The following is a 13,188-nucleotide window of genomic DNA, read 5'->3' as shown; positions in this document are numbered from 1 at the left end:
GTCACTTCTGGTCTCTAGGGACCCACGGAACGCAGTTACCGTCCCGTGCACTCAACCTAAGCATGAGAGGGGACTTTCAGACATGTAGTGTTTGTTTAGTTGGAGTGGATTATTCCTTGGTTGGGGGCCAGCGCTCCCAGCGAGGCCTTCCTCTCCGTGACAGTCATTTCTGTCTTTCTGCCACAGTCTCCGAGTCTTCCACTCTAGTCACACCTCAGGGTCTTCTGAGCTCCTGTTTATGTATTCCCCATCTGCCCTCAGCCTCAGGCCTCCCTGTACCCCCACTTCAGAAGCATTCACTGAGTTCTCCCCAGGTAGCAGCAACAGCGGGTGCTTCAGGAGAGGAACAGTGTGCACTTAAAACACTGCTGTCTGTGGAGTCCAAGCAAGCACTCAGATAACTTCCCACTGGGAATCTGCAGCGTGTTCTCTCATCTGCCCTCCGTTCCCACCATCCCTACCCTAAGAGCACCAGGAGTCTTTGGAGTGCTCAGTGGGGATGAGAGAGGAGGGGGATAGGAGGGAGGGGCTGGGGGGAGGGGGGAGTGCCCCATAGCAAGATACAGTGAATGTGTGAGCCTCCTGTGAGAGACATTGATGTTTGTGTGAAGGTGGCTTGAGCTCTACGGATCAATGGTGGGGAGTGGTCAACAGAAGACGGATCTTGAAAGGTGAGGTGGTAGAGACAGTACAATGGCCAAGTGCAAAGGGTAGAGGAAGGAACAGGAAACTGGGATGATTAAAATGGGGTTTAGTAAGCCAGAGCCAGGCCCACCCAGGGAACATCCTGAGGGAGCCATGAGGGCAACTGGAGGTGATCTTTGGTTTTATGAGGATGCAGCAAGAAGTACAGGCTTATCAATGGGAAGGCGAGCTGAGCCAGCAGACCTCCCTCCGTGCTCCCGGTATTCCCGCCCCTCATTAACAAAATTTATGGACGAGGGAAGCAGGGAGTATTTTTCAGAAGTAAAGAAATTACATTATTTTACCATGAAGTATGGTTTGGATGTGTTTTTCTATTTTCAAAGTCCGATCACACACGTATCGGGGAATTACTTCAGCTGAAAATGACTCTGTCTATTTTCTTCCCATTCTTTCTAATGACTTCGCTGCCGCCAAAGTCTTTTTAATAGTTCCGTAACCCAGGGAAAGCAGGGCTCCTGGAGGCCAGCATCAGTCCAGAGACATATTAAAAGGAACACCCTACATCACTGAAAAGCCATTTAAGCTTTCACTGAATGACCCCTAAAACCTGAAACGTCATCTCATTCATGAACAGCACATTGAAACTTACTTACTCCTCCATTAATTTCTACCATTGGCTGTTCCTGTCTTTCTTCTTTTGGACTACCTCTGAAAGACCCCCGGAGCAGGGAGACCCTCACTCAAGTCTCGGGATGATGCGACCCCCCAAGAACTCACGTGAGACCGTCCTTGCTGTAATAAACATGAGGTTTATTGATAGGAACCAGTGCACTGGGGTCGAGACTCGTATCCCACGCAGGGGCAGTGGAGTTCGACCCTGAAAGGCTGGGAGAAAGGGTATTTAAAGGGAGAAACCACAACCTGAGGGGGCAGGGATGGTGTCATTGGAAAGTGTCAAGAATACTAATGAAAAATCACAAGGAGGAGCTTCCTGTTTCTCAAGATTATTCTCTAAGATTTTAATCTAACTTTATGGTCAGCTAGTACAGGTAGAGGGCAGGGCCTGGAATTTGAGGTATTTGAGGCTTTTTTAAACTTCTGACTTCTTAGCTGCATTTTTTATTCTTTCACCTCAAAACTCTTTTCTTGAATGCCCTGCAACTTTCCCTCTAGACCAGCCTACCAAGGGCTTCCTGCTTCTCCATACCTCTCTCCTCCACTTTAGCCTTGCAACTCAGGTATCAGGCAGACTGGCCTGGTTCCCTGGCTCCTTATGCCTCTCGGTCTATACCACAAATCTCACTCTCCCCTCCCTAGGCAAAGCAGCCTTCTTCTTGAGTCCCAGGATGTCAGGTGCTTAACATCCAGACAAATGAGGCAAACAGTTCTCTGCATCCTGTCATGATTATCTGAGAATCTTAACTCTACCAGAAACTCACTGAAGTCAGGATCCAGTGAAAGGAATTAAGTCAGGTGGACATAGTCATTAGATTGTGGTTCTTCACAGAGATACCCAGATGTGCATGTCCATGCAGACACATGGCAGACACACACACACACACACACACACACACACACACACACACACACACTCCTTTGCCTTAACAAAAGGGTAACGGGGAGGTTTCTGGTGTTGGCTCAGGATACAGTACCTGCTCCAGAAGGAGTATGAGATTATTCTGGAGCAGACATGAGTGACCATGGCTGAGGCACAAGGACCGAGTTGCATTGGGGTTTTTTGGACTCTTATAGACACGGAACATAACAAAGCCATGAATCAATATGTGCCAAATTCATTGATGGGGACGCCAGGTAGGCTCGTCCAAGCAGAGCAGGGGACCTCTCCGATGCTGCCCTTAGTCTTAGACTTGTTGATAGAAGCAAATGGTCTACTACGTACTACGTGCATTTCAAATGTTTTACCTAATAGTGACAAAGACCTTCAGTCAGATACAGAGTTTGGTAGCGTTTACTGAGAGGACTAAAGACACTTTGGTAGTGTTTTGTCTCCCTACAACCATGAAGTTGTACACAGTCTGAAGGGCCAGCTCCAGAGAACCTCAGTTTGCAATGGATGATCACACACTGCCTTCCTAATCAGCCATGGTATGAACTCGTGAGTATGTTTGCTGGAGGAATACAGATGAAACACTAAAATCTATCAGAAACACAACTTGTGCTTCTGGCCCTCCAGGGAGTGGCTGGGGAGTACAGGTCTCATGTAAAAAGGACATGCGTGACACTGTGGCAGTGTTGTGTGTTGTCTGCCCTTGCTCTATAGTTTGCTCAAAAAAGAATGTCAGGGTTTGTATTTATTTTAGGTTTTAAATAAAACACATACAAATAGACTATGTAAATTCTGTTACAGACCCAGTTCTGAAACTCTGCTATATCATAACCCAGTCAATGTTCCATGAAATTGGATCATTAATGCCACTAGAAGGAATTTTAACTGATTTTTGCTTACCTTTGTTTAAATATAAACAACCATTAGGTTTCACTATTGAATAAACACACAAAAGGCACAAGGGATTTCATATTAGTGAGAGTCACACACTTAGATTATGTGGTATCTTAAAAGAACTGTATATATATATATATACACATATATACACACACATATATATACACACATATGTATATATGTATATATATACACACACACACATATATATAGCCGCTGTGCTTTCTCTAGCAGCCTTCCTAGAGTTATATGTTCTGAAGTTCAATCCCACAAAGTTTAAGCCCAAAAACCATTCTCCTTGTTCCTTTCAAGCAGTTGGGATTTCTAGGTCATTGACAAATGGTTTCATGTTGAAAATAGTTTTTATTTATCAGGATTTGATTTATACCCTGAAAAGAACAGAAACATCTATGGATGTGCGGAAACCTCATGTTAGAGCTCTTTGAAATTTGAGGCGCAGGGCGTGTATAACTTCACAGAAACTATTCCGTGGTAGCCATCGCACTAGAGCTGATGAGATCCCTTTATACAAGGGCAGTGAGGAAGTTAAGGTTAGGGACTGCCTGGCTCAGGGACTTGATGGCAGTTCGTGTTCCCCAGTGGGGAGTGTGCTTCATGCATAGCGGTTCCAGATTTAGAGTCCATCTGGTGAACCTTGGCAGCGAGATGCTCCTCAGGCTCTGTGTGCTGAGGGATATGCCCAAGCAGGAGACATTTTCAGAGTAGTTTTCCCTCTCTCCCAAGACAGCTATTTTCCTTGAATGCTTTCTACACTCCTGTCCCCCATTCGCCTACATAGTTTATCACAGAACCCAGCACCTAGTGTATATTTGATAGGAGTTTTCCAAATGAGAAACGGTTAAAAGTGAGCTCTGATCTGCTGGCACGATCAAAGCCTTCGCTATTCTGTGTGCTTTAAATGCCTTTACAGCTAAACTCCAGCTCAACAAATGTCACACGCCGAGCGCTGGCTACAAAGGGGAACATAATGCTCAACTGTAGAGAATGATGTGAGAAGCTGGAAACCATGAGGAACTAAGAGTTACGGCTAGAAGTTAAAGTGCCCGGGCTCCCAGTTTCCCTTTTTATAAGCTGTGTGTAAAATGAAGGGGTGAGGGAATGGGAAGTGAAGAGAGGATGGCAGGAGAGGAAGGAACAGAGAGTAAGATGTACCTGATGAAAAATGTCCCGATTTGATCAAAAGCAGAGATCCAATGTTCAGGAGGCTCAGTAGAGCCCCCAGGAAGAAAAAGGCTGCATGATACAGGCGGTTGCGCTGTAGGCTTCTTAGCACACATCCAGCCTCAGTTTCTCCCTTGGTGCTGTATACTTTGGAATGCATCCATTACAGATCCTTCCTTAACAAAAATAACCTTTTGACTGGGCAGGAAAGAAAGTTTGAGAATATAAAAGTTTGCGGAATGACCTTGAGGCACGCCTTGGTGGGGTGCTGCCATGGAGGGGCAAAGGTAGTCGGCTGGAGCTCGCTGGAGCTCGCTGGAGGCCTGCAGAGTGGCAGCCCCAAGGGAGGGGTTTGAAGAGGAGGCGGTTTAACTGCAAACACCTTTCTGCCTGCTTACACTGGTGGCTCAGCTCTAGCCTTCTGCCAGGAGAGGAGAGGAAATGCCCCCTCTCTCCTCCAACATCACAAGACTCTCTCCTCCCAAGACCGGCTGTGAGAATCTCTGTCCTCTTTGGGACCTGGCTCGGCTCTCTTTAAAATAGAGGGGCTTCTAGGAAGGAAGCAGAAAAGAAAACTTCTCTCCTGTATTTTCTGTGTGTCAAAAACATAGCTTTTAGTGTGCGTGTGTGTGTGTGTGTGTGTGTGTGTGTGTGTGTGAGAGTGTGTGTCTTTCTATGTGTATATTTGTGTTTGAGTGTGTATTTGTGTGTATATATGTGAGTGTGAGTATTTGAGCATGTGTGTATATTTGTGTGTATGCGAGAGAGTGTGAGTTTATGTGTGGGTCTATGTGTGTATTTATGTTTGAGTGTGTATTTGTGTGTATATATGTGAGTGTGGGTATTTGAGTGTTTGTGTGTGTATGTATGTGAGAGAGTATGAGTATATATGTATTTGAGTTTGTGTGAAAGTGTGTCTTTTCTATGTGTATATTTGTGTTTGAGTATGTGTTTGTGTTTATGTGTGTGTAAGAGTGTATTTGTGAGTATGTGTGTATTTCTGTGTGTGAGTGTGTATGTGTTGTTGTTTACTTTGAGTTCTTGCTAAAAAGGTTAGTGGTTTGACTCCCATGCATGTCTCTCTGCTTCCAGATTCACAATTGCAAATGGTTGACAGTCAATAGTGGGATAAGGAAAGATCAACCCCCAGCCCCCTTTTTTAAGATTTTTTTCTTTTTCTTTTTACGTGTGTATATGCGTGCCATGTGATGTGTGTGAATGCCTACAGAAACCAAAAAAAGTCAACAGATTCACTTGAACTACAGTTAAAGGCATCTGTGAACCCCAGATGACCAGGATCTTTAGCTAGGGCAGCCCCTGCTTGTGATTCTGTGTCACCTCTTCAGCTCTGAATGGACCCTTCTAAGTGAAAAGCCCAACTAACTCTGGTTTTGAAGAAGCCCCATTCTGTGGGAGACCAGGGGCTAATCTCCAATTCGAGGAAAAAATCACAAAGTCCACCTGAGCAATCATCCCATGACCCACCCCCCACACCCCCTTAGCAACAGCCAGTCTACAACAGCAGGACCAAGGTACATGGAGATAACCTGAGACACCCTGCAGAGAACAGGTGACCTGACCATCCTGTTGTCTGGTGGTTTTGCTGCTTGTTTGGCTCCTGCAGATTATGCCAGGAATGCAGTTTTTTTAAATATTAATTTGCTGACCTGTATGGAAATTCCCCAAGCTTGCTGCGACCACAATAAATCCTCTGTACCCTTAGACTCAAGGCTCTCACTCTGACCCGCCACAATGGGGACAGTGAGAGACTTGCTCTCGAACTCGTAATAAAGCCCCTGTGTGTTTACAAGGGAATCAACTCTTCAGTGGCCTTTGGGTACCTGCAACTTGGGCACATAAGTCCTGTCCCTCAGTTGCTTGCTGCTGTCTCCCAGGTTTACAGATGGGCCCTCGACAGGTTCCTTAATAGTAATACTTTTAAGACCCTGTCTTTGGGACTGGAGAGATGGCTCAGCAGTTCAGAGCGATGGCTGCTCTTTCAGAAGATCCAAGTTCCATTTCCAGCACCCTGGTGGCTAACCACTCTCTGTAACTCCAGTCCCCCAGGCAGCTGGCACTGTCTTCTGCCTCAAAGGTCACTCCCTGCATTAGTGTAATGCAGACATTCGTGCAGACAAAACACTCATACACACCAAGTAATAACAAATTAGAGTTCTCCAAACAAAGCAAACAAACAAACAAAACCCCACCCTGATTTTAATCAATTAGCGGGAGACAAGTGCTTTTCTAATTTCAGAATCATTAGAAGTCGGAATTTTCACAAGCATTGCTGCTAGAGGAGGGAAAGCAGAGGCTTTCTAGGATGGGTCCTCCAGCTACGAAGACAGTTGTTTTCCATGACAGTGAAAATCTGAACCAGCTTGGACACAGTTTTCCCTTTTCCTCTTTTTTCTACAATGGCTGCTTCCAAACAATTCCTAACTCCCTGATGCTGTTGCCTTGAATAAGAGGCAAACAGAATCCCACCACAGATCTGTTTTGACTGGAAGCCTGAAAGTGTTTACAGGGCCTGTGTGTCTGGCATGCATTTTAATAAGCCACCTGACAAGATCAGCAGAGAGAGGGGGGACAGGTGTGAGGGAGAAAGACAGTCTAGCCTCTGCTCATCAGCCAGTGGCCACACCTTGCTGCTGTCAGGACTCCGGCTGTCCCCCCAGTGCAGGCTCTGATAAAAGGGGCCTGAGGTCAAAATTTAACTCACCTGTGCCTTTGACGGAAGAAAATGTAGATTTCGGCCGTGAATATCTTGCTGCCATAACCCGAAATGCTGGGTCCACCCCACCCTGAGGCCTGAAGCAGAGTGCTTTCCTGTGGGTCACATCTCCATGGAAATGTATGGCGTCTTCATTAATGGATTGTCTGTCTCCAGATGCCCATCTCCATTTCAGGCCTCAGCCTTCAGAAATCTGACAGGCCCTTTTATTATACTTTATTTTATTACGTATTTGGTTATTTTTAAATTGCGGGGTTTTGTTTTGCTGACTTCTTGTCTGATTCCAGGATGGATTATGCATAGTGCATTGTGTGAGTAGTGGTGATAAGCCAAGCTCATAGTCCTAGATGTTAGTTTCTTCGTTAGTAGTCACATCGAATTGTCCCAACAGAGCCCCTGGCCAGCCAGCCAGGCTACTAAGGACACCGTAAACCTACCTGCTGTCTAAATTGGTCAGGATTGTGTGATGATGAAAAGAAAGGAAGAAAGCCCGTGTTCGCAGGAGCTTTTCCCTTTCCTTGGAGAAAAATATTAATAGCTATGATCCCATGAGGGCTGAGAAAAGAGAGTGATTGTTTATCGTGCTGCTCAGTATCTGGTCAGACTGGGCTGGGGTGGGCCAGACTGTAGAGGGCCGTGGGCAGGGGAAGAAAGGTGGCCCTTTCCAGGGGACACCTGTGCTATGTAATGTGCAGAGAGCTGTCTGGTCTCCCAGAAGTCTCTGCTGTGTTCTATAATGATCTGGAATCTTCCCTGTCCTGTTGCATGAGGTTTGGGGCCCTGGGTAGAACAGGGTCTACCAGATTGTGATAGTTGTTGAATTTAATAATTGAAGGCTCAACTAAGCATGTGTTTGTTCAATTAAACCATGGCAATTATGTCATTATGCTGTGGCTTATAACTATCAATGCCTCAAACCAAAGTTGGGATGCCTGTTGTTTTTTTTTTTAATTTTTTTTTTATTTTTATGTTTTTACCTTTATTTTGATCTCTGCATGGTTATACTGGGAACATAATTATGTCTGTTCTTTTTTAATTAGCAGTGTTTTTGCAATTCATGAGTAAACAATCCTTAATTAAACGTGTTGGTATTATTAACTTCCTTTTTTCATCTGAATAGCAAATCAGAGGATGAGAGTCTCTTGTTTGTTTTTTGTTTTGAGATAGCATTTGCCGCGTAGCCCAAACCGACCTCAAATTCACTATGTAGCTTAGGCTGGCCTCAACATCAAGATCTCCCCGCCTCAGTCTCCTGAGTGTTGGGAAAACACACATGAGCCGTCATAATGGGCTGTGGAATACTTTTACTTTGTACTTGTCAATTCGCATCTGTCTGTGAACTTGATAATTTTAGACTCAGGATTCCTGAAAGGCTCATCGCTGTAATTCTATAAAAGTCTCTCAGATTTCTTTAGAAGGAAGTTGATAAGGGGCACGGGAGATGGTAAAGTGCTTGTCACTTAGACGTGAAGACCTGAGTTCAAATCCCTAGCATGAATGTAAAAAGCCAGGTGGGAGGATGTGCCCCTGAAATCCCACTTTTGGAGAGACAGAGATATAGGGTAATTCTGGGACTTGCTGGCCAGGCAGTCTAACTGAATCATCAAGTCTAGTTTCTACAAGAGAGCCTGTACCAAAAAAAAAAAAAAAAAAAAAAGATACAGGAAGACTCCAGAGATTGACCTCTGGCTACCACATGAATCCAGAACACACATACACACCACACTCATGCACAAACATACAATAGAAATACAGAAAAAAATAATAGAATCAAGATCTACCTTGATTTACTAAATGGAAAAACCAAAAATGGCTGAGTCATAAACATTGGGTCTTTTTATACACATATACACTAGCTTCATAAGGACAATACAAACATTTGCCAAGCACAAATAGATGTCACTCTAGCTAGATTTCAGAAACACTGTGTTAAGAGGTAGAGTGGAAGGAGGACCAAGAGAGTCAAGTAAACTGGACCCTTGGGGCTCTCAAGAGATTGAACCACCAACCAAAGAGTAAGCATGGCTGGACCTTGGCCTCCCCACACACATGCAGCAGATGTGCAACTTGGCCTTCACATTGGTCCTGAACCAATGTTAGGAGAAGGGGCTGTCCCAAAAGCTGTTGCCTGTATGTGGGATATGTTCTTCTAGCTGGGCTGCCTCATCTGGCCTCAGTGGGAGAGGAAGCACCTAGCCTCGCAGAGAGAGTGGTAGGGAGCTGGCTTTCTTAGAGACGACTCCGTACCATTTTTGAGGCAACTGGCCGGTGAAGTTTTCTAATTCCCTAATTTCTGTGATTTTTCTTCCCCCACAAGTTGGGCCAAAGATGAGTCAAAATCACACTTGTTTTTGAACTCAGTGTGCCCAAGTCGTTTCCTGTTGACAGGAACCTGGTGAAAATGTCATCCTTGTCATCGCCAAATCTCTGTCCTGGAGAAGGACTTTGGGTGCCTGCTTCCCTGATTTTTTGTCCCATGACGGGTTTGACTCTGAGATCTGTATTCTCTTCTCAAGTCCAGGTTCCTCTACAGCCCCCTGTGCTCTCTGCAGTGGGGCCTTACCAGTCCCACTTAGAACTAGTTGATAGTTAGGCTCAGATTTAATGGAAGGGCCCTAAAATGAAATAAAGATCCCATTTCCAATTGGTCTTATTTGTCACTACAACTCTGTAGTCATAAACGGTACTATATTTTCCAAAAGCGGAAAAAATTAAGGAGCGAATGCCCAGCTGAAATAGGTTGCTACAGACACTGTTTACAAACGGTTTCCTAGGGATAAAGGAGGATGCTCTCGTGCTCCTGGCTGGGGTGTGGTGCTCCCCAGTGTGCCTGGATTCCAGAGACTTTGAGAGTTGGAAGCGCCTCCATCTTCAGAGTGTGCTCGGTGTGTATATAGTGTCTGTGGTCACACAGGGTCTCTCTGGATTGGGAACCTCAGCCAGCCCTCCAGCAGGCCAGGCAGAACACCTACTGACAGGGACCCAAGCTGTCCATGCATGCTTCTTCCAGACTGCTCCAGATGAACCCCGTGTAAGCTACCCGGGGTAGAGTCTGGCGCGTGGCTTTTGCTTTGCTGACACTTTTCTGCCATTGTGGTAAAAGACCTTCGTGTTCTCTGTCTTTCAGATGAGTATAGGATCAAACCCGTGGAAGAGGTCAAATACATGAAAAACGGGGCAGAAGAGGAGCAGAAAATAGCAGCCAGGAACCAAGAAAACCTGGTAAGGACGGAGGCTCTCCTTTAACAGTGACTTGTGGTGACTGTTGTAAAAGAAAAAAAAAAGAAAAAAACCCTGCATCGCACATTGATTTGAGGCTCACACCCTGGTTCAAGATTTCTTGAAAATGCTGTTGCTATTCTTAGCTTGCCTGGAAGCTGCACCATTAGCCTGTATCCTGTTTGTCTCGGAATAGGTCCCTTTTTAATCCTGATAAGAAATGCTCCAGGGAAAACTCAGCAAACTTATGTTTCTAGAAGTGAAGCTGAAACCCGTGATGTAGGATTGAGGTGTGCAGGAGGAGGACCCGCCCCCTTGCCTCCTAACTCGGATTCAAGTCAGGTTGAGTAGTAGTAGAGTTTCATCATCTGAACCCTGTCACGAGGAAGTTGTCTTTCAAAGGAAAACCGCATAATTCTAAAATAGGTCCGCATCCAAAGAGCCCATTCTTCACGTTCATGGTGTCAGAGGCACCGCACCTTTGAGTTAATGCGAGACATGTAATAGTCGGGGTCAGCGAGCTCCTTGCTCTGTTATCGATCACTGTGCACATTCTTCCCCAGCAGCCCACCTCGATCAAATATTTAGGCAGTTATCATATTAATTGACTTCTCAGAGTTTAAAATAGTTAAGAGCGTACATTTATTCGGTTGCACTGGTATATGATGGGTTTCGTTCATATTTTGCATGTATTTTACACTTGTAATCATTACACGGTGAAAGGACTCATATCCAGAATATATAAAGAGTCCCTTTAAATAAACAAGAAAAGGGTAATCTCTTTATAAAAAAGAAGAAATAGACCAAGTAGAGCGTAGAGCGTCAAAGGCGTACACAAAGTTGTTCTCCATCACCTGGACACTGCGCACTCTCTCAGAGACACATTCTCTGTGTGTACCTGAAGGATACTGACCAGCAAGGCATGCTTCACTGGGTCTCTGGTGGGCTGATCTCTAAAAACACTTGAGCTTTTGTTCGTTTGATTTTTCTGTTTCCAAGAGCCAGAGGTGTGCTGGCTCTCAAACCAGTTTGTGCTGGTTGAATGTCATTGTAATTATGTAATTTAGTTAAATAATATGCAAGCCAGTGAAACACCAGCAGGGCAAGAGCTGTTACAGTGAAATTTAAATGGAATGCTTTGAAAAGTCTTGATGAAGGCGTGTTATTAAAAGCTTGCCGTTTAATTGAATTCTACGTTCAGAGTCTTTTACGAGGGCCTTTACTTTCTCACTTGAGAAATCAAACAGAAGTCTCAGCTGTGCATTGAGAACTGAGGACGTGGTCAGTGAAGGTATGGAGGGGGTCCCCTCTCACTGTCCCTCCCGGAAAGGAAAAGCCATCCATGTTCTTGTGACAGAAGATGGTGAAAGAAACCTGCATCTTGGTATCTTAAAGTAAAATAATACGTCTAGGGTACATATACATTTTATATGTCCCTACTTTCACTCAGTGGCTTTAATTACCTGTTTGGGTGGTGTCATCTCATACTACTTATTGTAATTAGGGAAATGAAAATTAAAAGCGTGATCCCATTTTTTCAACCATTGGATTGGCAAAGACTTGAAATTTGATAATACCAGATCTTGACCTGATTGTAGGAAAATATATGCTGATGGGCCAGTGAGAGGACAGTGTCGTCGTGGTTGGTGTCTATGGCAGTTTAAACGTGCAGAGCTGTGACCCAGCACTTCTACAACTTGTAGACAGTGGGCGGCTGCCCACACGCACGAAGAAGCTTGCATGAGGAAGCTCGCACGAGACAGTCACTAATTGTGCTGTTTATATCGGTAGAAAGTTGAATGAAGACCTTTCTGTCTGTCAGTAGGAGAACAGTAGTTACATTAGCCTAGGTAGCAATTAAAAAAAAAATAAGGAGCTGGAACTGTTTTTTGAGAAAACCATGCCAATTTCCGTGTTGATCTATGTACTGTGATGCCAGGTAGGAGTCTTAAAAGTGAACCTGAAATGGCAGCGCTCTGTGTTTTCCCACAAATGTTTGTCGTGTGTGTGAAGATTCATAGATACAGATGTGCTCCAAACTAGTGGCATACCAAGTTCAGCTAACTGATTTGCACAGTGGGCACGATCCTGGAACTCTCCTTAGTGAGAAACTGTGCAAATTACATACGATGTTAGCACAGTTCCTGGGGAACACCACACCATTATATTTAATATTTAAAAATTAGAAAACTGATTTATTCTAAGGGGCTGTAATAGCAGTTTTCTGGTTTTGACTACTTTGCAGTCATAAGCAAGATGGTGACATTTTCTCCTTGTCTCAGGTAGGTAGATTCCAGGAGGTGGGGGCACTAGAAGTCAGCCAGGAGGAAACTTAAGATGCGTTCAGTTTCGTTCTATGGGAGTTCACAGTTTTGCATGTAAATAATTTAAACATATATTCTAGACTTGGCAGGATCTAACCCTTTGCCTCTGCTAGCGTCTGAAGCCCTCCTTCCTCGATGTTTAATAAAACACCATCTCGCTTTCCTTCATTAACACGTACCATTCAAAGGCCATCCTCCCCCCCCCCCCCCCAGTAGCTGTTAAGTCGTGCGCTGCCAGTCTGTTTCCTATGCTTGTTTGGAACTTGCGCTTCCTAGATTGACAAGTGTTGCCTTGATCTTACTCACCCTTCCAAGATATCTTTGTCTAAATAAGAAGACTCATTTCCCTCTAATGATACACAACACAAACTTTTGATTTCTGTCTTGTCCTTAGAGTTGAAGGATGACCTAAAACACCACTCTCCATGGTGCGGAAGAGATGGCTCAGTAGTTAAGAGACTTTCCTGTTCTTGTGGAGAACCTAAGCCAGACTCCAGAAACCCTGTCAGGCAGCTCTTAACACCCTGAAACTACAGCTGGAAAGAACCCAGGCCTCTCTTCTGGGTGCCTCAGGATAAGGCACCGTGTGCACAGATCCACACACAGATATTCAGTCACAT

General features: G+C 44.7%; 1 protein-coding gene across 6 annotated transcripts in view; it reads left to right on the top strand.

Annotated features, from left to right (window-relative positions):
- C13h1orf21 (similar to human chromosome 1 open reading frame 21) overlaps positions 1 to 13,188 on the top strand; it is a 217,115-nt gene that overhangs the window by 108,843 nt on the left and 95,084 nt on the right. For all 6 annotated transcript variants that reach the window (NM_001433973.1, NM_001105959.2, XM_087580172.1 and 3 more), the window contains 1 exon segment: positions 10,153 to 10,247. In NM_001433973.1, the coding sequence (NP_001420902.1) occupies positions 10,153 to 10,247 (95 nt within the window).

Source organism: Rattus norvegicus, chromosome 13 (genome assembly GCF_021556685.1).
Source record: "Rattus norvegicus strain SHRSP/BbbUtx chromosome 13, alternate assembly SHRSP_T2T, whole genome shotgun sequence".
Classification (NCBI taxonomy): Eukaryota; Metazoa; Chordata; class Mammalia; order Rodentia; family Muridae; genus Rattus; species Rattus norvegicus.
The sequence above is the reverse complement of the archived record's forward strand: the minus strand, read 5'-3'. Positions and strand labels throughout refer to the sequence as shown.